Below are 22,736 nucleotides of genomic sequence, written 5' to 3'. Positions count from 1 at the left end.
AAACTCTAGAGCAGGGGTCGGCAACCCTGGTCCTGGAGAGCCGCAGGGTGTGCTGGCTTTCGTCTCCACCTTAAAATAAGCAACCAATTCAGACCCAAGAAACCAGGTGAGGTAGGTTAACTGTGTAATCAACAGCTTTCATTGATCAATTAATGCCAAGTAAAAACGAAAGCCAGCACACCCTGCGGCTCTCCAGGACCAGGGTTGCCGACCCCTGCTCTAGAGACTCTAGAGTGTTGGGCGTGACAGGAGATCAGCAGTTCCTGAGATAATCAAACCACCCTGTCTGGCACCAACAATCATTCCACAGTCAAAGTCACTTAGATAATTTCTTCCCCATTCTGAAATTTGGTCTGAAAAACAGCTGAACCTTATGTGATCACACTTCAAATTATTATTAAAAAGCAGTGTATCAGGGAGCTGTAGCATGGCAGTAAATCTTTAAGCACTGTACACAATTAAGAGAACATTTTACAAAAATGAATAGACCAATCACAATCTGGTCTTAACTCTTTGATTATACATTATACAGCCCATTCCACTATATGGAAGTGATATTCAGGGTCCACTCAGTGAGCACAACTACACAAAATAGGACATGCATCCAACATAATCCCAACACACAGAATTATGCAGAAGCAAGTTCAATAAAAAAAAACTCCAAATTAGGCATGTAAGGCAGAATTATGCCAATTCCCATTGATAATAAATATCGAAAAAAAGGGCAAAACAATTCTAGATGCACCTACAGGTGAGATCATGTCCTGAACATTAAATGCAATTTAATATAAAACTAAAAGTCCAAGCCTTTCAGTCTTGATAAATTCTATGGCCCCTGGGTTCACTAAAGTTGCCCAGCCCTGACGTAAACAAGCATTCTACATAATTACGTGAATACATTCCATTAAATTACTTTGCTAAATCTGTCTCTGGCTCTACAGTATGCAAACATTCTGTTTTTTTCCTCCTCCACTGATGTTTGACTGTTAGCGGTGCTGATTTTAGTGGGCTAGATAGTGAGCACACTGCATTTGTACCTACAGGTCGGTTTTAGGGTAGCTTGCTAAGGAGCAAGGAACAAAATAACTATCTAGCTATGTTGCAACACTTTCTGTTTTGGTGGAATGCCTTTTGACTGTTTGCATGGCACTGAGCATGGCACAAAATAAGGTGAGTAATATATTTTGACTATTCATTCCTCCTCCACTGAGGTTTAATTCAAAAAGCCAGTCAATGTCTTTCAACCATAATCATCTTTTTTCATGCAAAATGTATAGCTATCTAGCTATCACAGCAGTGTAGCTTGCTGTAAATCTGTGGTCAATTGTGTTTATTTTGAGGCAGACATCTCTACACTCCTGATAGAGATGTCTGGTTGCATGGCTGACAACCAGTGACCAGAAATTACCAACCTACCCCAAGTTCCATATCCTTCTGGGTCCTTAGCCTCTTTATCGTTTCCCTGGTAGTTCACTTCTATTCAGAAAAAACTATGTTAAAGTATTTTTAAATATCCAAAGAAGAAGAAAAAAACAGAAGAATACTAGGAAGAATGGTGAAATTAATTCCACAGAACCCGCTGATGTTTTTTTAATGACAGGCCTTTCCATATTTGGTCGAAGAAGACACATTTAGCTGTTTCTATCTTACATACATCTTAAACACATACCCTATCAAGCCACCGTCTTATGAACTTTTCTCCTAACAGTCCTGAACTTAAACAGAGTATTATGGGAAACGTTTAAAGCTCTCATATAACTAAACTATAACAACCTCAATCCTTGTCACCACACACCAGTGCTAAGGCTTTCACAAAGCTTTCCAAAATGATTAGAATTTCTCTTTGTATTACGACCACACTGGGTTGCTAGGAGATTGATGGAAACACTACCTACACAGCTGCATCCGGCCTCAGTTTTGCAACTGCGGTAAGATCTTTTCAGTCCTCAGAAGCTCTGTGAAATACCCACCCTCAGAGCAGGGGGAAGTCATGGAACTTCTGATGAAATGTGAAACTGAGCTTTCAATGAGCACTGACAATTAATAGAATAGTGTTGAGCCAAACAGGTGCAGCCCTTTTTTGATTGGTAATGTTAATTATTGTCTTTTTGGTTGTATGAATAGCCGTAACATACTTTCAGGGATAGACAGAAAAGTTTTTGTATCATACCTCATGCCCACAGGCACCATTTTGACCATGTAATATGATACTCCGACAGACTGCAAGATATGTTTATGGTGTGAGGACTTAAACAGGCAGAACAGGCCATTCTACAGTTCCCTTGGCAAATAGTGATATTCATATTACAGGTCAAAGAAACAAAATATAAAGACAGAGAGAGAAGAGAGTGAATTCTATACAGTTGATTAGATGTAAATGTGATCTCATTCCTTCAAGTTATAATACTGACATGATTATTGCTTGAAAATTCCTTGAAGCAAGCATTTTGTAAACAAAATCACTCAAACTTTAATGGTCCATAGATTCAAGGCTCCAGAAAAAGATGGATATGTTAGCCACAGTCCACTTCAAAAATATAACCCCCACAGTGGTTGAAGGACCAGTGGAGTATGAACTAGTGTTAGATCAGGGGTGCAGAGAAAGGGCTGTTCATTTTCAGGATTTTATGCCAACTTCTGCTAAATCATATCAGATCGGACATTTGTGTATGCACCAGCTACAGCCACACATTTCAAGTGTATCCTAAAGATTATACAGTGTCCAAGTGGAAGAGTTAGCCAGCGTAGTTCATAGAGCTGTCAGAAAACCAAAATTAAGGCAATTGGTTGGAACAAAAACCCGCTCGTAGACCGCCCCTCCAGGACCGGAGTTGTGGAACCCTGTGTTAGATTATCAGACAAATTAAATAACTAATCTCAGAATTGATGCCATTGGATTTTTGTGACTTCAAAGAATACCTCACTTTTGACAGCCCATGGGAAAAATGCTGATATTGAGTATTTCTCTTCTGGTTCAAGACTAAGAGCCTTCAAGTACCTTCCATAATTGAGTGCTTTTTTGGATTCACGGTTGTCTACAAACAGAACACAAGGCCAGAAGTAAACAAGTGAACCACAAGAAACATTACTCACCATGAGCAGAATTAAAATATATCTCAATTCAGATGGTTTTTTGGGTTGTTTTTTTTTTTTGCTTTATTGAAACAGGAAAAATAAGACCTTTGGTGATTAATCTGTTTTTTTACTTTTGTTTTACCCTTCCCTTATTTTTGTAAATTATTATTATAAATACTGTTTGAACGCAGGTCTGTCTCTGGGTGCATGCCAAATATGAATGCAGGGAAGAACGAGTGGGTGGGTGGGGGTTCTGCTCCATGGTCAATGGCACTTTCTCAGATGGTGGCTGGCATGCATTCCCCCCTGGAAAAGTGCACGGAAAGATCTGAATGTTCTGTGTTACATACCATCTGGCTAAAGAAGCCCTCCAGCACGATGTTAGTGGAGGAAGAAGCCCTGCATTTGGTGACTAAGGGAAGTGAGAAGTGTGGCCTGTGTCTCACCCCTGCTCCAAGAGGAATGTGGCGAGACCAGAGACCAGGTCACGCCCACTGCTCTCCTTTCAGTCTCAACCAACCAGGGGCCAGGGGCCAAGGAAGAAGTGTGATGCAGGAGAAATGGGACAGCTAAAGCTTAACATGGCCGCCTTTTAGCACTTCCTCTTTTGCCTGGAATTGAGTTCAAAGAAGAAAAAAAAAAAATACTCATTAGCAGTGTGCACTTTGCTCCTTTGCATCGTGAAACGACATTCTCATGGTCAGAACTGGGCTAGTAAATCCCATTATGAAAGAGGGAACATTGAGGCAAACTCTTGCAGATGTTCCCCTGTGACATAACACTCCTTATATCACAGCGCTATAGAATTTCAGCAATCCTAGTAACACCGTACTAGATATACCGTTATTCGGGGACACTGATACCACCTCTAAAAATACGAGGGGACACTGTAGTGGTAAACATATGCAGCTGCTGGAGTAATGCATCTGCACTATTTTTGATATGTTAGTTTGACGTCTTGCACCCCGTACTCCAGGTTATGAAGGTTTATATAGGTTTATACAGATTATTCTTTTTGAAAATGTTCCTCCTGTTCTCTCATTTTTATGTGGTCGCTGCAACCTCCTCTGTCAATTCAAGAGAGGAGAGATTTGGGAGACTCACTCTCCTTTGAGGCATGTGTCAAAAGCCTGCCAAGCTTCTGATCACCAGTTAAACTGTGGAGGAGGATTTTAGAATACTTCAGCATTATTCCCACAAAACACTTTATCCTGATACAATCAATTATATGTCACTCCAATGCTTTCATCAATTTGTCAGCAATAGTGAACAACAGTTCGCTCTAAATTAATTTGCAAGTAAATGCATGCAAAATCACAAACACGTTTTAACCGGTACACGTCATCTCATCTCTCGTTTTTCTTTTCTGTATCCTGCAGAGGCAGCAGCCGCCCTGTTTATCCACAGCCACAGATACAGAACACGAGAAAGACACATATTAATTAAACTGACATGCCTGACTTGTTAAAACAAGTTGCTTTTGCAACAACAGTTCCTTATTTTGTAAGATGTGGGTGTCAACACAAGCGTGGGGGGACCTTGCCTTCTCTGCCTTCTGGAAATCCATATTCGACACGACATAAGGTATTGTCAGTGTCCTTTTCACGGCAAGGGTCCAGCAGACCAAATGCATAATAATGCAATTCTAAAAACCAGGTGAAACATTAATAAAATGTCCATTGTTTACCTAGAATTTCTCTGGAAGAAGCATTTTAGCTAAAGACATTATGTTTCCAATGGTGTATATTTCTTAGGCTTTAATAAGACAACAGGGCATTGTTTGCCTGTGTTACAGAACCATATAATTTTCAGTATACACATTGAGTCTGTTACGCTTCGGCAAAAACTATTCTTGAGATTTTATGGCCAAAAAGGTTGCCGTTTTATAACAAATTTGCAATGCCTATATTTAAATAGAGGACTTCCTTTGGCCAAAGGAATCTCTCTTCTGTCTAGCCTCTCGAGTATTCTCGAGTGAATATTTCTGGGGAAGACAGTGAAAACACCTTTGGCTCCAGACCACAATAGAGGGAATTTTCATCGTCATGACCCCATATTATATCAGTCAAAATCTAAATACATTCTCAAAATATTGTATTATTATTCAGTATGCTTATAAATAAGGAGCAGGCTTTTGAATAATAAATAGCATGTGAAATTGTAGAATGTGTTTGACTTGTTGATGGGAGTTGGGTATTTGACAAAAACGTAAAACAATGGACATCATTAAATATATTAGTATACAATATGTTATCCATCCATCCATCCATTATCTGAACCCGCTTATCCTGATCAGGGTCGCAGGGGGCTGGAGCCTATCCCAGCATACATTGGGCGAAAGGCAGGAATACACCCTGGACAGGTCGCCAGTCCATCGCAGGGCACACACACCACTCACTCACACATTCATACCTACGGGCAATTTAGACTCTCCAATCAGCCTAACGTGCATGTCTTTGGACTGTGGGAGGAAACCGGAGTACCCGGAGGAAACCCACGCAGACACGGGGAGAACATGCAAACTCCGCACAGAGAGGCCCCGGCCGACGGGGATTCGAACCCAGGACCTCCTTGCTGTGAGGCGGCAGTGCTACCCACTGCGCCATCCGTGCCGCCACAATATGTTATTATTGTGTTTATTTTTTACAATCTTCTCCACCTGTTGCTATCTGAGGAGAGCACAAGGAGAGGGAGAAGTAGGGGAGGGTGACATGCGGGGGGAAGTGCAAGCTGGTTTTTTTTTAAGAATATTCTTTAGTAAGCAAAATACAGTATTTTACATGTCATAGGACGCATAATATCATTCCGTTTTTCATGTGTCCTCTTGGAGTCTCCAAATGTTATTTTTTAGAAAACTGCCTAGACAGAGCATACAAAAGAAACATGCATAATGCTCATTTTTGGTGATATTGTCATCAAATTTGAAAGATTATTTGTTCAGTGTTTTGGCTGTGGCTCCATTGTCTTTCTAAACGCATCAGGCACTGCCACAACAATTAACATCCACTCAAAAACAGAAAATCTTTTCAGTTAAAAAAAAAAAAATCTTCTGCTTCCACTGTTTGAGCTTCTGTAACATTGATTTAGTAATACTTACAGTAGTCCTGACAAGCACAAAGGATTACCTTTCAGAAGACACCAGGATTATGCTGGTAGTCAAAAGGGTTGAAGAATAGTAAGCATTTCATTTTGGGTCTGTCATTTTCAAAAGGGTGATACTTAAGGGGTTAAACCTTACGGCTACAAGAATGAGTAACCTTATGTTAATCTTAAGGCTGGTGGAATGAATTAACTCTGACTTGTTTGCATTAGAAGATGCTCTGGATAAGAGTGCCAGTAAAGACGGTAAAGTGAAGTGAAGTGAAGTCATGTGTGATAACTTTCTCCTCACTGAGCATGAGTATGATCGCCGCACAGACCAGGAGCAGAGCACACAGCCCACATGTCTGCTACCTCTGACCATGGACCAACAGGGGCATCCGCTTACTCCGAGATCTGGGCGAGAACTTTTTACTCTTCTTTTCTGGGGATATACAGTATACTGTACAAATATGTACAATCATTTACACAAATTGCATAATAAATCAGAGACAACACTAAGCAAAATATTAATGAACCTGAATATTGAGTATGAGCATTGAGTTCGAAAATGTTGAGCGTATGATAATAAGGAAATCAACTATTTCATAAACAATTGGCAGGGATATGCCAAAAAAAAGAAAAGAAAAGTTAAATAGATAAATACAATGGAATCAAATATTTATGTAGTATATGAATATGACTCTTTATAAATGAATATGTGAGATTTGAAGCCAGATATAAAGGAACTACAGTCTCTCACATGCATATGCACAGTGTTAATTATACACAATCATTCGGTCCATATGAGTCCAATGGGGACCATGTAAGAGTCGATTTCATACTGAACTCTGTGCCAAGGCATGTAGACTGGGCGGGGATTGGAAGCGGTGCAAAATCTTTTTTCGTACATCGCTTTGGATAAAAGCGTCTGCTAAATAAAATATAATATCATGTAATGTAATGTAATCCTGTGCCAGAATCCTATCCACTGGGTATACTGTAACTCCAGTGTGGGTCAGTGCTGGACGCTCAGGCTGTGTTTACCGGCTTTGAGCACCTGTCGCCTTGGCAAGAGTCTCTGTTGTGTTGGGAATACGTGGGTTACAAGCAGGTCTTCTCTAATGTCAGCCTCCATTTGTCTCCTTTGTTAAAGAAGAGCTACAGCTGATGTCGTGCGATTGACTTACGCTGTTCTATTTGACTGGTTATCACCTTCCTTTCCAGGGAAACTAACAGAAAATAATTTTTGTCAATACTTGCAAGAGCTTGTCAGCTTGTCTGCAGCTGTATGTTCTAGTCTGTCGGTAAATGAGGGCTGAATGATATGTTATTGCGATGTCTGGGTGAGCCACACTTTGTGTGTGTTGGCTTCAGTACATGTTGTTGCCCTATGCACAGGTGTTAAAATTCATGAAGTGCCAGATGAGAAGCCAGACAAGCTGGACGACTGCTTTGTACTTTGGCAGTAGGTGAGAGCAGCTCAGACCTTGGATGTGAATAATGCTGGGATTTCCATCCCCGGCATGGAGCGGTGCCTCGATATTAACAAGGAAGCAGAGCATCCTCTCAGGGGAACGGATACAAACCTGACTCCCTTTTTGGGTCTGCTGCCCAAGATTTAACAAGAACACTGAGAGTGAAGGCAGAATAAAACCAAGCAGGGAACAAATTCAGCCCTCGCACAGCATACCCTGACCGTAATGCGTGTTCAATTTCACTTGGGCCACACACGTTAAAAACCACTCGTACCCAATGAACTCTTTTGAAAAAAATTACGTTTGGTGTTTCCAGTTCTAACAGAACAGTTACAAAAAATAAAGAAAAAGTGTCTATGTTGTGTAGTGGAGAGAGAGACCTATAAATATTCCTGACAACCCCCACAAAGAGGGACTCTCCGATATTCACTGAGAAAATAAGGTCAATGAGACCGCAATGCAAATCTTTCCACATACACATACAAATAGCATTCAGAGCCAATTTGTGCTCTGAAATGTGCGGTGTTTAGATAGACTGAACCATGAGTGTTTGAGCACTGACATACCTTGCTATGATGGTGCTCAGCAGGGGGCAAGCCTGCTTTCTTTTCCCCTGTGTCAGAGGCTTGTGTTTGGAGAAGACAAAAAGTCCTATTAAAACGCACTGCACAAAACGCCTCCCATAGCCTGTTACCCTAAGGACCCAGACTGCAATGGTGATAAAACAGGAGATATACAACATGCAAGAAAGGCCTTCTAGACATTTTCCACAGCTACTGTTCAACAGGAACCACCCCTTGCACAGAATGCTCACAACAAATCCCATGCTAATGAGGCTATATTATGCAGTACCAACAGAAGGGGGTCAATTAATGACTTACGCCTGAGTCACCAGGCCTAGAGATACGAGCTAACAGGCTGGGGACAGTGATGTGTGAAGTGAATTGCTGTGTGCACGATCCTTCATGACTAACCTTGAGCAAATGGGTTGTTGCCGATCTATTTTATTTTTCATGCCAAAGAAGCAAAATCGCAAGAGCTACAGAGTGTTCCGGACTGGGGCGAGCAGCAGCTCTTACCATGGTACAACAGCAGGGGCCCTGAAACCCTGTCCAGGGCATCCGCTTTGCAGGGGCCCTGAAGCCCTGTCCAGGGCATCCACTTTGCATGCTGGTTTTTTATTCAGTAAGTGGTTTTCACGTTGAGAGGGATTATCTGCCCTTTTAAGTCACATTCTGTCAAATTGTGACTAGTTTACTCTGACATACTGTAATTTCATAGTTTTCTTTCCCCTCTCTTTATGTAACTGCAATATGCTGTAGCACAATGTCAACATGGAACTTCTTTATGAGATGTATAGCTATTTCCAACATAATTTGTGAAAACTACCAATTATGAAAAACTAGTTTGTTAATTTGTTGTAATCTGGGATTGCAATTGTGGTTGCAACAAAAACCAACAAGAACCACTGTACACAGCCACTGAAATCTGGCCCTCGGAGTACTGCTGGTCCTGGTTGTCAGTTGATTGATTAATGTCACTGACTGGCCAGAGTTGCCACTGACCCACTGCCCCAGGTCTAAGTCAGCCCCTGGTTAGAGGCAAAGAATTAAAATGAGCAGACGAGATTAAAATAAATCGTGCTCCAACACAGGTAAGTAATCAGACAAGTCACCCGGGTTAGAGCAGGTGTGCATATCCCCAGTCATGGGCGGGAAATGAAAGCTATTTCAGTCCTGTACTTCAGCACAGTAATAGATCATGTTAATGGGCTAATTAAATCTAAAATTCTGGAGTACAGAGGCAAATAAATACATAATGGGTCCCAAACATTATGGAGGACCACTGTATGTACAGGACAATTAAAATAAGTCGAAGAAACATTGTTTTAACAAAAGAAAAAAAACCTTGTTTATTTGACACAAGGAAGAGCTAGACAAATCATTTAGAACACTTACTCATAATGTAACAGAATATATGCAGTCAATATCCAACTAAAAAAATAAAACATAAATGAAAAATAATGGGAAACTTCAGAAACCAACAGACTAAAAAATACAAACAAAAAAATATTTTTCCAAACTCAAAAAATATTGCACCTTGTTTTTCAAATGTTTCCGAACCCCACTCCAATTGAAAACATTGTCATTCCTGGTGTGCATGTCAGGAAATTAGTTTTAACAAATAATATTCGTCCAAGCTATGAACAATGGAAATTACAGATATGAAATAAAGTATGTACTGTAAGTATATATATATATGTTTTAAAGTTTTATTTCAGAGCTTAACAACCACATGTCAAAAAAGTCAATCTAAACACAGAAATAAAAAAAGTCAGTGCCACCATAATAACATTTTCTCAGAACAGAAATTTAACATTTAAGCAAATTATTTAACAGACTTCTGCATTCTCTGGAGGTGTGAGAGAGACATTGTTCCCTACATTATACACCGCTTATCTGACCAGGAAGCAAAGCATGTATGCCCATGGGGAGGTTACTTCTCCAAGTCATTAGGGAAAACCAAGGACAGAAAACACTTTTGAATGACAGTTTTTCTTCCCTCTTTGTCCCATCGAAAAGAAAATAAATACAGATTATACAAATAGCATACAAAGAGAGAGCAAAGCAGAAAACCAAGCCTGCCCACAAATGGTATTAAGCTCCGGTTACAAAGCAATAATTATATCAGCTGTCGCTTTGTCAAGGCCACTACAGTAAGATCACATTTTAACAAGTCCATTGGTTGTTAAATGCAATATGATCCTACCAGTTTGCTGGCTCTCAGCAAGACACACACATAAACACACACACATATGCAGTCACACACACACAGCTTATGACTGTAAACTTTTTTATACCCATACTAGTATTTAGTATTTATTTTCATTTATTTTGTCCCTGGGTAATTGTTTTCATCCCTGCTTAATATCTTATTCATATTTCATTTTTGCTAGGCTTTCTATGACTATCAACTTGTATTCCCCAGACTATCACCATTAGTATAATGAAAAAGTGCTAATCGTGGTAAAAGGTCTGGTACATCACCCAGTCTCTGCTCGGTGATTGAATGAGTTTGGAAACTAATGTATCACTCATTCAAATGGCTTTCTTATCCTGCAGGGTCTGACTGGGGGTTTCTCTTAGTGCTCTATCGCTCCATCTCCATTTAGCTGACCAGTTCAGACCCTTGCGTCATCTTTGGCTGAAGTTCTCCTTAAGTCTTATTCCCTCCCTCTCTCACACATACACACTCACACACACACACACACACGCTCTGCAGGGGCAGTGGGACAAAAAGGGAATGTCATTTGTCATTAAAAGCTGCCTTGAGTTTCTGTGTGCGCCCCCCTCCCACTTATTCGGTTAGCCTTTTTAGCCATTTTCAGACAGTGCAAGATAAGTGGAATAAAGGCAAGTTTTCCTCTGACCGTTTTGGCAAATGAGAGGGGGGGGCCAGCTCAGATCGAGTGCTTTTTTTAGGCAGTGAGTGTCAAAAGCGCTGCTCTGTGGAGTCCAGTACAAAGGCAATGAGTGACAGGACCTGCAGAGAGCAGCCATTTCCAGCCCCTCTCCTCCTCTTTATCGCTCTGCACTTTTCCCCGTTTAAACAGGTTTCTTGTGTGGCTGCCGTCCTACAGACACTGCACCAAGCATGAAAACAACGAAAATGACAGTTGGAGAGAAGGCAACTTTTGCTTGAACACTACAAAAAGGAAGCCACACTCAATTCTGCTTTAATGAGCCATGGTCCAGAGAGGCATCAGAACATGTTCTACAGGGACCCGGCTTGCCAGTCTAAGAAAATGGCACAATGAATGTGAACAGCACTGCGAGGGATTCATACGGATTTTGTCCTCCTCGGAGTTCTGTTTCCTCTCGGATGCCCTCACCTGCGTTGTTCGTAGAGTTGTGCGGATAAGGAATATCAGAGCCCATTCTTAGTCCATCATATGCAAGTAGTGGAAAAGAAAGGAAAAAAAGTAGTGTTCGTCAAAAAATAATACAACACAAGAAACAAATAAAATGTGCAAAACGTAACGTCGCCTCGGGAGACAAGCCTCCTCTTCATCACAGACCGCGGTCGCTAAGAGCCGCAGAGGTTTGTTACATCATCGTGATCATCACGTTTATCGTCCTCTTTTCTTTTCTGCTTGGTATTTTCAGATGTTTGGCTCCATTACAGAGTCATTTATGTGCCATAGATATGGAAAGAAAAGGGGAAAAAACAAAAAGTACTTTAGGCCAGAAGTGCGCCGTCTCTTTATTCCGGAACCGACCGCTGGGTTTCCTGCTGGCGGGATTTGCATCTACCCAACCTGTCCGACAGGAAGTGAACAGTCTTTGACATCCTGCATGTCTCTGGAGGGTGGGGTGGTTTTGGAGTGAGGGGATACAGGAGAAGAGGACACTCCCCCTCTGTCACCTTTTCACCTTTTGTTTATACATATGTTTTCTCTCGTCCACATCGGTGTGGAGGAAAAAAGCAGTACAAAAATTCTGAAACGAAGAGCCCAACTGCTCTGGGCGGGGCCTCGGTGCCTTTCAGCGTGATGGGCAGGTGTCTTGCCGCCCTTCTTCTGTCCCATTGGCCCTGTCTGGGTTTGGATCAATCTGGTGACAGATAGGAGAAAATACATTTTGGATGCAGTTGCGAGTCAGGTAAGGCACAAACCAAATCTGAATCATTAGCATACATCTAGATTGCACACATCGACCATTAAACATTTTCTTTGCAGAATAACCAGCTGTCCGTCTTGCCGTCTTAAAATGGATGCATTGCTAAGAGGAGAATGAAGAGCAAGGGCTCAGGTGTGCATGAACTAGAGACATTAACTTCAGCAGTTAACTGAATAAGTCACTCAATGTTCGTTCGGCATGGTATATAATTTAGAAGATTCTAGGGTAATGAGATTAATGCTGGTCGTTGTGCTGTGCGCCCGGTTCCTCGTACCTCGGAATAGAGCGGCGGGGGCTGGAAGCGGAACTCTTGGATGTAGGCGAAGAGTGCCCCCTCAAACTCATCACGAGTGGTGGGTCCCTCCAGGGCAGTGAGCCTCCGCTCCTCTGTGACGATCTCTGCATAGCTTGGTGGTGCTGGAAGAGAATGTCAGCATGTTAGTGCTACATTCAATCTCAACCCTCAACACTTTCAGGCCTAAATGCGATTGTTTAGATCTTGATATATTCCATTCTTGTATCAGACCTAAAGTATGCATCCAAAATATCATAACGTTCTTGATCCAGGTAAAATTCAAAAAGATTCTTGAAGGTCATGACATACAAATCAACATATACAAGCACAGATTTCATTCTGAATGTCAAAACAGAAGTTTCTTTGTCAGATCTACAGAACTTTTGTGGGGCCTAAAGGATTTATGTATTTCAAGTATTTACTAGACCTGACCTATACTAGTATTCACAGTGGTATTTCACACAATACTGCATTGGTCTGGATACTGCTAAATAACAAATGCTAAATAAACAAATGTAAAAGCACAACGGACAGGCCTAAGACTTTCAGAAGAGAAATGAACCAAGGGCTCTAAAGAAAAAAAAAAAGAAAAAAGAAAAAATAGATTCAGCACAAGTTGTAAAATGAGCCCTCATTACTGTAACAAATTCCAGAAAGGTCTGTGCTCTCTAATTAGAGCTGTGAAGGGCAGTGCGGCAGCTCTGGAGAGAGCAGGCGCTCGTTACCGGGGCCGTACCTTCGGGTCTCTCCGGCAGGGCCATGCCCAGCCAGCTCATGGTCATGCTGCACTGGCTGCTGACGGAGGACGTGCGGCTCCCGAAGGGGTGGAGGGGGATTGTGCCGATGACCAGGGGCAGGTTCAAGGACATGTTCACTGCTCCTGGGATGTCCACGTACACCTGGGAGAGGGAGGGAGGCCGGCTCACAACCAGAATGGACATGTTGCGACCCGTTGTGAGCACCTCCGCTCACTCGCACAGTTCGCTTTCCTCAAAAAGCTTGTGCCGGCTTCCATGTTTGCCCCGAGTTAACATCACGACAAAATGGAGAATGGCCCGATTATCATAAGGGGGTTGCAGATGCTCTTAGTTTTTGTATGAGGTGTAGTTCTGCCGATGCTACATGCTAATTGAAGAACACCTTGATGATCTGTTTGAGTATTCTGGCCTGAAGCCCACTCTTCAGCCCAGTGTGATGCAGTAGTAGCAAGTTGCAACACACAACGACATTACAAGTGAACTGCATCGAAGTATGTCCTCAAGCGAAAACATTACATTACATTACATTACAACCCCGGTAAAGACAATAAAATCGATTTATTTTTAAGTGAACTCAACTGATGTACTGACAAGATTGTATTTTTATTTTTTTTGAAATACAAGCCATATCTCGCATACTCTCACAGTCTGTTACATTTACACTGAACTGTAAAATGTGAACAAGCTGTGAATTGAATCAGCACTTTAAAAGCTGAATCAACTGTGTGAGAGAGAACTGAACCACGGACCACAGACACTCACCATGAGGGAGTACTCCACTCGGATGATGCTGCAGTCAAGGATGGAGGGAGACACGGGGGGGATCTTCAACATTTTCCCGCTCCACGTTTCCGTCTTTCCGGAGGAGAGGGACTCCCCGCGCAGGTTGGCCACCAGCTGCTTGACCTCCTTCATCTTCCCTTTGGCGTAGAACGTCTGGGTTTGGTAAACGGCTGCCTTTGGCACGACCACGCGGGAGGAGCAGTTCTCGATCTCCGCGAAAATCTGAATCGATTCTCCTGTAAGAGAATGTCACATCAAACATAGGGCCCAAGAATGCTTTTTGTTACCATTAGATATTGGAATGCATGCATTCTTCATTGCCCGCAGACTAGAGATTAAGGTACATTTTGTTCCCCTGTTTAACAAGGCATTCCAGGTCTCTTCCAGCCTTAACAACAACATTAATGATGTAACCAAATGGGATCGTAGTCCAGCTTGATGACAAAATTCATCATTCATTTTAAATGACAGAGAGCGTTAGGCTTTCAGCAAAGTGGGTAGGCCGCCCCAAGGCATGTGCCTGGTCCTCACCTGGGGTGTAGCCCTTCCTTTCAATTTTGGCACTTAGGGAAATTGGGCCTGAGGTGCAGAACCAGCAGCACAGAGTCTTCTCTTTTGTGCCAGCCTGGGGAGCCTGCCCAAAATGGAGAGAGAGAAAGAGAAAGAGAGAGACGTTAGCTCACTCCACAATAACCGACGGAATCTGCATGGGAAAGCCCCACAGAGCAGATAAGACTGCAGCCTGCTATAAATCACCACTCAATATGACAGCTTTGTCTTTGAAGACCTTAACCAGAAATGAGGTGCATGAGGTGTTCATAGACGTGTCATAACATATCCATATTTCCCCTCCTTGAGGCTCTGTAATTACTGCGGAATCAAGACTTAACTTGTACCGGTCAAGCTACCTGTGACCAGCTCCATTGCAGTGACAAAAGGGGAAGAGCTACACTTAACCATGAAATGCTTAATTCTGCAAAGAGTACAAAACCCAAACCCCAAAGCACCATAAGAACTCTGTACTTGACAGGCACTTGTTCATGCCTTTTCATACCGAATTGGATTCATATGTGAAACGTAAGAGCACATGTTAAGCATACTCTTGAAATGCAGGTTTTGAAAAAGTCTGGCCAAACACCAAATTTGGCTGAAAAAGTCTGGCCAAGGTTCCCCAAAATTTCTGAAGAGTGACGCAACACGACGGGTGGAAGTCACAGACCAGTGTGGGTTTGTAGCAGCTCTAATCAGCTTAGGGGGAAAAACTCAAAGAGGCGGGGGAGAAACTGCATTTTGAACTGAAACTTTCTAAATTTAGCAAGAGAGCAGCGATACTAGAGTCTAAAAGTGGCAACACCCTGCCGTGCCACCCTTGAGCTTGCTGCGGTATAACCGCATTTAACTGGCATGGCTCCAGCCTCAATGATAAAAATCATGATTTCTAAAAGAAACTTATATTTCTCATATTATACAGTGTTTGTGATGCTCACGCTGCGATTAGTCTATGTGCAACCTAAACTGTAATGCAGCGGGTTTGCCAACACTCTTGCCTGCCGTCTCTTTTAAAATAAGGTTATCTACTGCACAACATGTCCTGGTTGAACTAAATAAACAGAAACATTTGGGAGAGGGTTGTTGCAACCCCTAGTAGGTGACACTGTATAAGAACAATGAAAGCTTGTGGGAGGAGAAACTGAATCTTACCAGCAGCAGAGGCGTGTTGATGTCAATGTGTTCAAAGACTGTAAATTCTCTCTTGACTTTCATGGGAAGGAGCCAAGGCCTGTGCAGTTCCGCTTTCACCCAGTACCGCACGCTGCCGTGTTTGCCTTCGAAGGAGGTAGCCAGAGGTCTGTGTGCAGCAAGAAACAATTATTTATATTCTGCACACAACACCACATAATCCCTAGTCTCTATGTGGTAAAAACACTGACATACTGGTAGGTATACGTGACGGTAGTTGCCAGCAAGCACATATGGATTAAGGTTCGCCTGCGTATCTGATGGCGAACAAAAGGGTACTCACGTTTGTGGAAGCTCAAAACTAAATGCATACTCGTGTCTTCCTGAATGGATAGTGGTGAGACTTTCTTCTGAGTTATCCTCATCTGAAAGAGAGGAAAAACACAATTCCAAATACACGTATACCATACCTGCAAATGCTTTAGGAAGCTTCCTGAATAAAATACGAGGGGGGGAGATCAAATGCAAACAGAGAGAATTTTACTTTTGGTCAAAACAACTCCAAGAAACACCAACCAAACACCAATTGACATGCATGACATAAGCCCCCTGCAATTTCAGAGAAAGAATTAAAAACAAAGGAATCTGTGCATCTTTAATAAATGATTCAGGTCTCAAAATGGTGTATGGTAATAATGTCCCTTTAAAAGCAAACAAACAATGACATAAAATAAAATGCATCCATTCACATTCAGCCCAAAAATATAAATTCAGGAGGGAAGACTCGTGGAGAGAGAAAAAAACACAAAGGGAGGCGGGGAAAAATCTAGCTCTAAACAAGTTTATTTATTCAATTTCAATAACTTCATTGCAGAATATTTTGACCTGTAGCTCTTGCAACCCAATAAAAAATAAAAAATAAAAAATAATTAAACAAATATAAAAAAATAATAATTTTGTGTCATATGGATGGAATACATTAGCATTTTCAGTGATTAATTCATGTACAGCAGTTTGCACCCGTTTCTGCTGCCATAGCTTATCTGAACACAGAAAAGTAAAACACCATGAAGGTTAAGTCTTAAAGCTGTATAGCTGTAATACACTCCAAAAAAAAATATATTGTTCGTTTTCATAACCTTCGTTACATATAATGTGCGTTTCCATTTTATACCAGATGAAATGAACGTTATATTCTGCCACCTCAGCACTCCATATAGTCTTACAAGCGGCAGAAATGTGGTAAACAAGTGCCGAACTGCCAATCAGAGGCAGACTAGAGCAGGAGAGGACCGGACTAAACCGGTGCGAGCAGCTTCCCCCAACCAGTCTCTCACATGCATACATTACACTGTGCGGCATTCAGTATGAGTCAGTCCAACCGAACATGTTCCCACCTTAGGACAGCCCCCAAATGAACGCGTGTAGCGCAGCATGGACTGAAGTGAGCGTGTGAGGAAGGTACTGTAGTTGGACATAATTGTTGCAAACAGAGAAAGACATTTAGGTTCGAGGCACAAATAAAGACACAGACGAGAAAACGATTCAATTAATTTCACTTTTATTGAGCATTACATTTTCTTACAAAATTGAGAGCACAAGTAAATACATGATTCCTGACGCCGAGATAGCCCACTAATACATGAATAACACAGTAAACTGTAGCCTATACAATTAAACAGCGTGTTAAATAATAAAATAAATATATAACAATTGTGCCAAACCCAGCGTCAGACTCGTATACAACTGTAAAGACTCTTATGCAGACTCATACATCAAGACTTCTTAGTAGCAAGCTATCTATCGCCATTCGCTTTACATAACAGAAAAAAAATATCAGGCTAAATCAATGCGATGGCTAGCGTATCCTCATAATCGATATGTATCTGACTTTTCGAATCCATTGAAATAATTGTACCCCACATACTTCCCTGTCATAATTATTTTAGAATACAAAAGAAAAGACTATGACTACGAAAGACTAAGAAATGTATCTTTCTCATTTTCACACATTGATCTGCTGAATGTGGACAACAAGCATAAAAAGTAGCACAGCCAATTTTATCAGTCAATCCAGTAACCAGGTTTGGATGAGGGGTGCAAACTTGAAGTCTTCAATACTTTTCTTGCCAGTGGGTTCTCGTGTGGCCACTTATAAAGGGCAATATGAAAGCGACATTTGCTTTCCGACCTCGAATCAAAATTGCTTTTCTTAGAATTAACGTTTGTTTTCATAACGCCATTCGGCGAGATCACAAAGAAGAAATTCTCCGTCTTTTGAGACTATTGAGTTTAATGGCTTCACATTTTACATTGCTCTAGGGCGGAAGTAAACGCCATTTTAGAGGCTTGAAGAAGAACGGGATGCATAGGCTACTGTAAATATATAGGCTATCCTGCGCCAATGCATTTTTCTAAAATGACTCCAGTGACATGTCAAATACAAAGTTGTACGCTTTACCAGTCACTTTCTGCAAAGGTATGAGGTCATTGAAGACACACGAGGACTTCAACCAATCCGAGAACAGAAAGGCGAGGCCCCCACACCCCCTCCTCCTCAACATCCAGTTTCAGAACAGGATTGAACCGCTTTTAACAAAGGGTGGAAACTTAAGGAAATCGTCTTTGAAAAATGATTTCTAGACCATGATTAAACAAAGAAATGTAGAAATAAACAATATAATTCTAGTTGCGCAATTTAGGAAATACATTGTTATCATTTACTTGTCCAATTATGATATTTCTTGCATTTTACATTTGCCGCATTGACTATATGGTCTTGAATCCACTTGTATTGCTTATTTACGAACATAATTTTAACTTGACAATAAAGTTAATTCATGAATTATTGTTTTCTTTTTGATTGGCACTGATCTAAACCGGATAAATGCCACTTAGAATTGTGACGTATGTTTGAACTTGATCTCATTCATTCAGAAGCCATTGCATTTCAAGACGTGTATGTCAGGTTGTTCAGCCTCATTTAACATAATCGTGTTACTTTTTAAACAAGACTGACAATGATTTCTGCAAATGGTGTTCAAAACGGTTGACTAATGGCTGTTATGTGGTTATATTTTAACACAGTACTTACAAGTAATCGTTTTTAAAATCAATGTTAAACCTGCAGCAGACCAGACTTTGAAACACTTAAATTCCAATCAAGACCTGCATGTCTTATTGTATAATGATGTACTTCATCAATATCATCGGATAAATTCAGCTAAATGCAGTAGGCCTATCTAGGCTATGCCAACAATACATATATAAACCTAATGGGAGCATCATCTTGACAGGCTGTGCCTTAAGTGTACATCTTAACTACTTTAGACCAGACAGATATTTTTTCTTAAATAACTGGCACAAATATGTCATCCTCTTACCTCTTTCGTGTCCAATTAAGATGTCCCTATGGTTTAAGTATTCCACTTCTTCAGTGTAATTTTGAGTATAGGCAGTGTTGGATCCAGCATTTCGTGATTCAGTCCAACGAACTTTTGCAAATCCTTTAGCGTGAATTTTGAGAGATTTCACGCGAATTTCTCCTGTGACTTCAATAATCACCCTTCCTGAGACCGAATCCCCGCTTGAGAAGAGGGGGATGTTACTGTCATTCAGACAGTCGTAGCTTACAGTGAAGCTCTTCACCTTTCCTAGCACCATTGTCGTAAGAAATAGTTTTTACAAAATAATAATAAAACTATGAAAATGAAGATCTCATAAGAAATCAAATGTGATCTTGAAACACTGATCAGTGCCTTTGCCCTGCAAAAAGATGCAGGCAGGATCAGTGCTCTCCTCGCAAACAGTTCATTGAGAATTCAAGGCTAAATAACAGCGGTGTGCTGTTATCTCGCACCTTGTCAGGCTACGGTCTCCGTACAAAGACAAGCTGCTCTTGTTCCTCGGCTCGTTTTAAGCGACGCGTTCAGGAAAAACAACCGTACTGAGCATGTGCAAAGCATTTCGGCCATCCTCTCCTTCCGCCTTCTAGAATAGAGGGGGTGTTTTCTGTCTGTGCTCGCGACCAGACGACTAGCGTGCACGAACAGCTGATGGAGTTGAATACAATTTTGACTGGACATAGATTATATCTTTACCTAAAATGCGTTCATTAAATCGGTCATACAATAAATACCTCTGTCAAATAACATAATGAAGAAGATGTAGGCCGACTAATAGTAGCTATTTAAACTTTTGTATTTGTGGAAAATACTACATTTATAAACAAAATGTCGTAGACTACAACAGGGACCTTTTATTTCTTCAAACAATGAAGTGCAAAAAAAAAAAAAAAATTAAAAAAATGTATAAAAGGGCCGAGCATTATGCTTTATAAGGGCTTTATGCATAGCCTACATATAGCATAGCCTACATATAGGCCAGATGATCATGATCATAGAGCGATTCGTGGCTGATCACATCAAAAATCCAATATTACAAAACTAACCAAGCCCCTCAAAATGTAGAGCCCTATCATATCTTTGAAATAATTGCACAAACCGCTGAAATTGCAACTGCAAGAGGGGAATAGCAGGCCTACACTAGAACTCGAGATCATTGCTCCCGGAACGCCACCTTGTGGATAATGAAATGTGTTATTACTATTAGATTTCTGCATAACTGTTTACTTTTCACAACTTGATTGATATCGCACGTAAAAAATAAAATAAAATAAATAAATAAAGGGGGTGGGGTGGGGCATAATTATATTGATAGTCTGGCTAAATATAATTAAGATATTTCCCAAATCAAACCGAACCGTTCGCGATTTTTTTAATGAGGCCTTTCGAAACGCCAATGTTCAAATCCAATAGCCTAAAGCATAGTCATATTCATTTGGTCTTTTTTGTCCATTAATCTGCGATTTGTGATCCAATTTATCCAATTCGCTTAGCTCAAATAAACTATTTTATAGTTTATTTGTAATATGACGGTGTGGTACCGACCTCTAGCGTTCATTCTGGCCTTCACATCAGTGCGGAAATGAAGTTTTCAGTTTTCGCTGACACAGCCACTCATGTAGCGTCAATTATATCATCGTAAGTGAAACGGACCCAGAGCCAAAGTCTAAAACGTACAGTAAATAACATAATTTAAGTCCCCTCTGTTTCCTACTGAAGCTTTCATGGTATCAATTCCTTAACATACTAAATATAATTCAGAACATTTTCTGTGCTGCCTTTAATCAGACGTAATCTCATACATTTATGTCTTTTTATGGAAATCATCATTAACTCATCATTCTATACGTTCTTAATACAATAACTAATACAGGAATCGTATATTTTGGCCGAAGAAGTCGTTTGAATTTCAGTTTTATGAAAGTATACTCTGCGTTCTGTTGGTTCTGGTGCTTATTACTAAATTACAGACCAATTTAGAACAGGCAACACTTACTACACTTGCATTACTGTAAGTTCCAGGGCAGTGTATGGTTTTCAAATACGTTTATTTATTCATATGGATATTATGTCTCAGATTTCCTATATTTAAACGTAAAGTTATATGGTATATATATATATATATATATATATATATATATATATATATATATATATATATATATAATAATTTATTTATTGTTTGCAATCAAATCAATTTGTCGTAGGTTATATTGACAACACAATTGAATGACTATATTATTTTGGATATTTTGTGTATTTACTGCCACCTGCTGTTCATACACAGCCATTAGCCTAAATATTTGATTAGAGCAATAAATGAGTGTGATGTTTGTTTCAATTATTGTCACTGTGTGTTTGGCTTTTCTCTTGGCTCAAATCCCCATTCAGGGTTTTTACCTACGCTTTTCTCTGATAGTTTGGATTAGCAGTCAGTATATCTATGGTCAGAGAATATAAAAGAAAACATTGAAGTGAGGATGGAGCCTCAATGGTCTATAGTTTGCTCTATACTGTCATGTATAGTTTTATTGCTGGGTTGATAAGTTCAGTTTTTGCAATAGAACCAGGATATTTCACAACCTCATAGAGAAATATGGAGGTGTACAGCATATGAGCCCCCAAGGGGAAGGGGAATCAATTTTGGATCATGTATTGGGTGAGAGTTGAGGTTCTAGTGTTAGGAAGTTAAGTGTAATCATTGATTTGATAAATAAGCTGGAGTGCAGACAAGCGCATGCCACCCTTCTTTTCACTGTGCAGCTCTTTTGTACAGGTCTACCTAATAAAGAGATAATTGAGTGTACCTATACACTGTACAGATAGATAGGCATGGAGACAGTGAGCTCCTTAAAGTTTGGAGCAAATATATATATATACAATTTTAGATTTGTAATCAAGCAATTCACATCGGTGATGTGAGACAACTTTCATTAAAGGGTATTTTTATACATTCTGGTTTCGCCATGTAGAAATTACAGCAGTTGTAATGCATAGTCCTCCATTTGTATGGCACAGGGGAGGATTGTCTCCTGCTTAGTCTAATCAACTGTACGGCGCTCTGGATAAGAGCGTCTGCCAAATGGCAATAATGTCATTTAAAATGACTCCAAAAAGCGAAAAGCAAGGGAGCGAGCTAAATGATGGATGACTGTTTACTCAAAATTAAATAATTAAATAAATCATATATTTTGGAATGAATGTTTTTCATAAAAAATCATGATAACCCTTTGAAATTAACCCATTAAAGCTGGGGAACTGGAAGGGGCCACACTTTGTTAACCTACTAAAATTTGGGCCCATTGATAAAGAAAATGCAGAGTGTAATTGCAGCAAATTGGTGGATTATAGCTACTGCTGCTAATACTAGGGTGTACCTGGTGTTTGGCCTGTGGTTGCTAGAATTGTGCTAGGTTGTTGGAAAGGTGTTGCTAGGTCTAGGTGGTTGCTTAGGTGTTGCTAGGTGGTTGCTAGGGCATAACTAGGTGGTTGCTTAGGTGTTGCTA

General features: G+C 40.6%; 1 protein-coding gene across 1 annotated transcript; it reads right to left on the bottom strand.

The window, feature by feature from the left end:
• Window positions 1-9,514: 9,514 nt before the first annotated feature.
• On the bottom strand, window positions 9,515-19,724 carry arrdc3b (arrestin domain containing 3b). Its single transcript, XM_061263267.1, has 8 exons — window positions 19,210-19,724; window positions 16,170-16,251; window positions 15,848-15,995; window positions 14,678-14,780; window positions 14,126-14,382; window positions 13,342-13,504; window positions 12,585-12,727; window positions 9,515-12,244 (listed from the first exon to the last, which is right to left on the bottom strand). Exons 1-8 carry the CDS (start codon window positions 19,487-19,489, stop codon window positions 12,176-12,178), a joined length of 1,245 nt encoding a protein of 414 aa, XP_061119251.1. The 5' UTR covers window positions 19,490-19,724; the 3' UTR covers window positions 9,515-12,175.
• Between the last annotated feature and the right edge of the window lie 3,012 nt (window positions 19,725-22,736).

Source organism: Conger conger, chromosome 12 (genome assembly GCF_963514075.1).
Source record: "Conger conger chromosome 12, fConCon1.1, whole genome shotgun sequence".
In the NCBI taxonomy this organism is placed as follows: Eukaryota; Metazoa; Chordata; class Actinopteri; order Anguilliformes; family Congridae; genus Conger; species Conger conger.
This window is presented reverse-complemented; position numbering and strand designations above follow the sequence as displayed.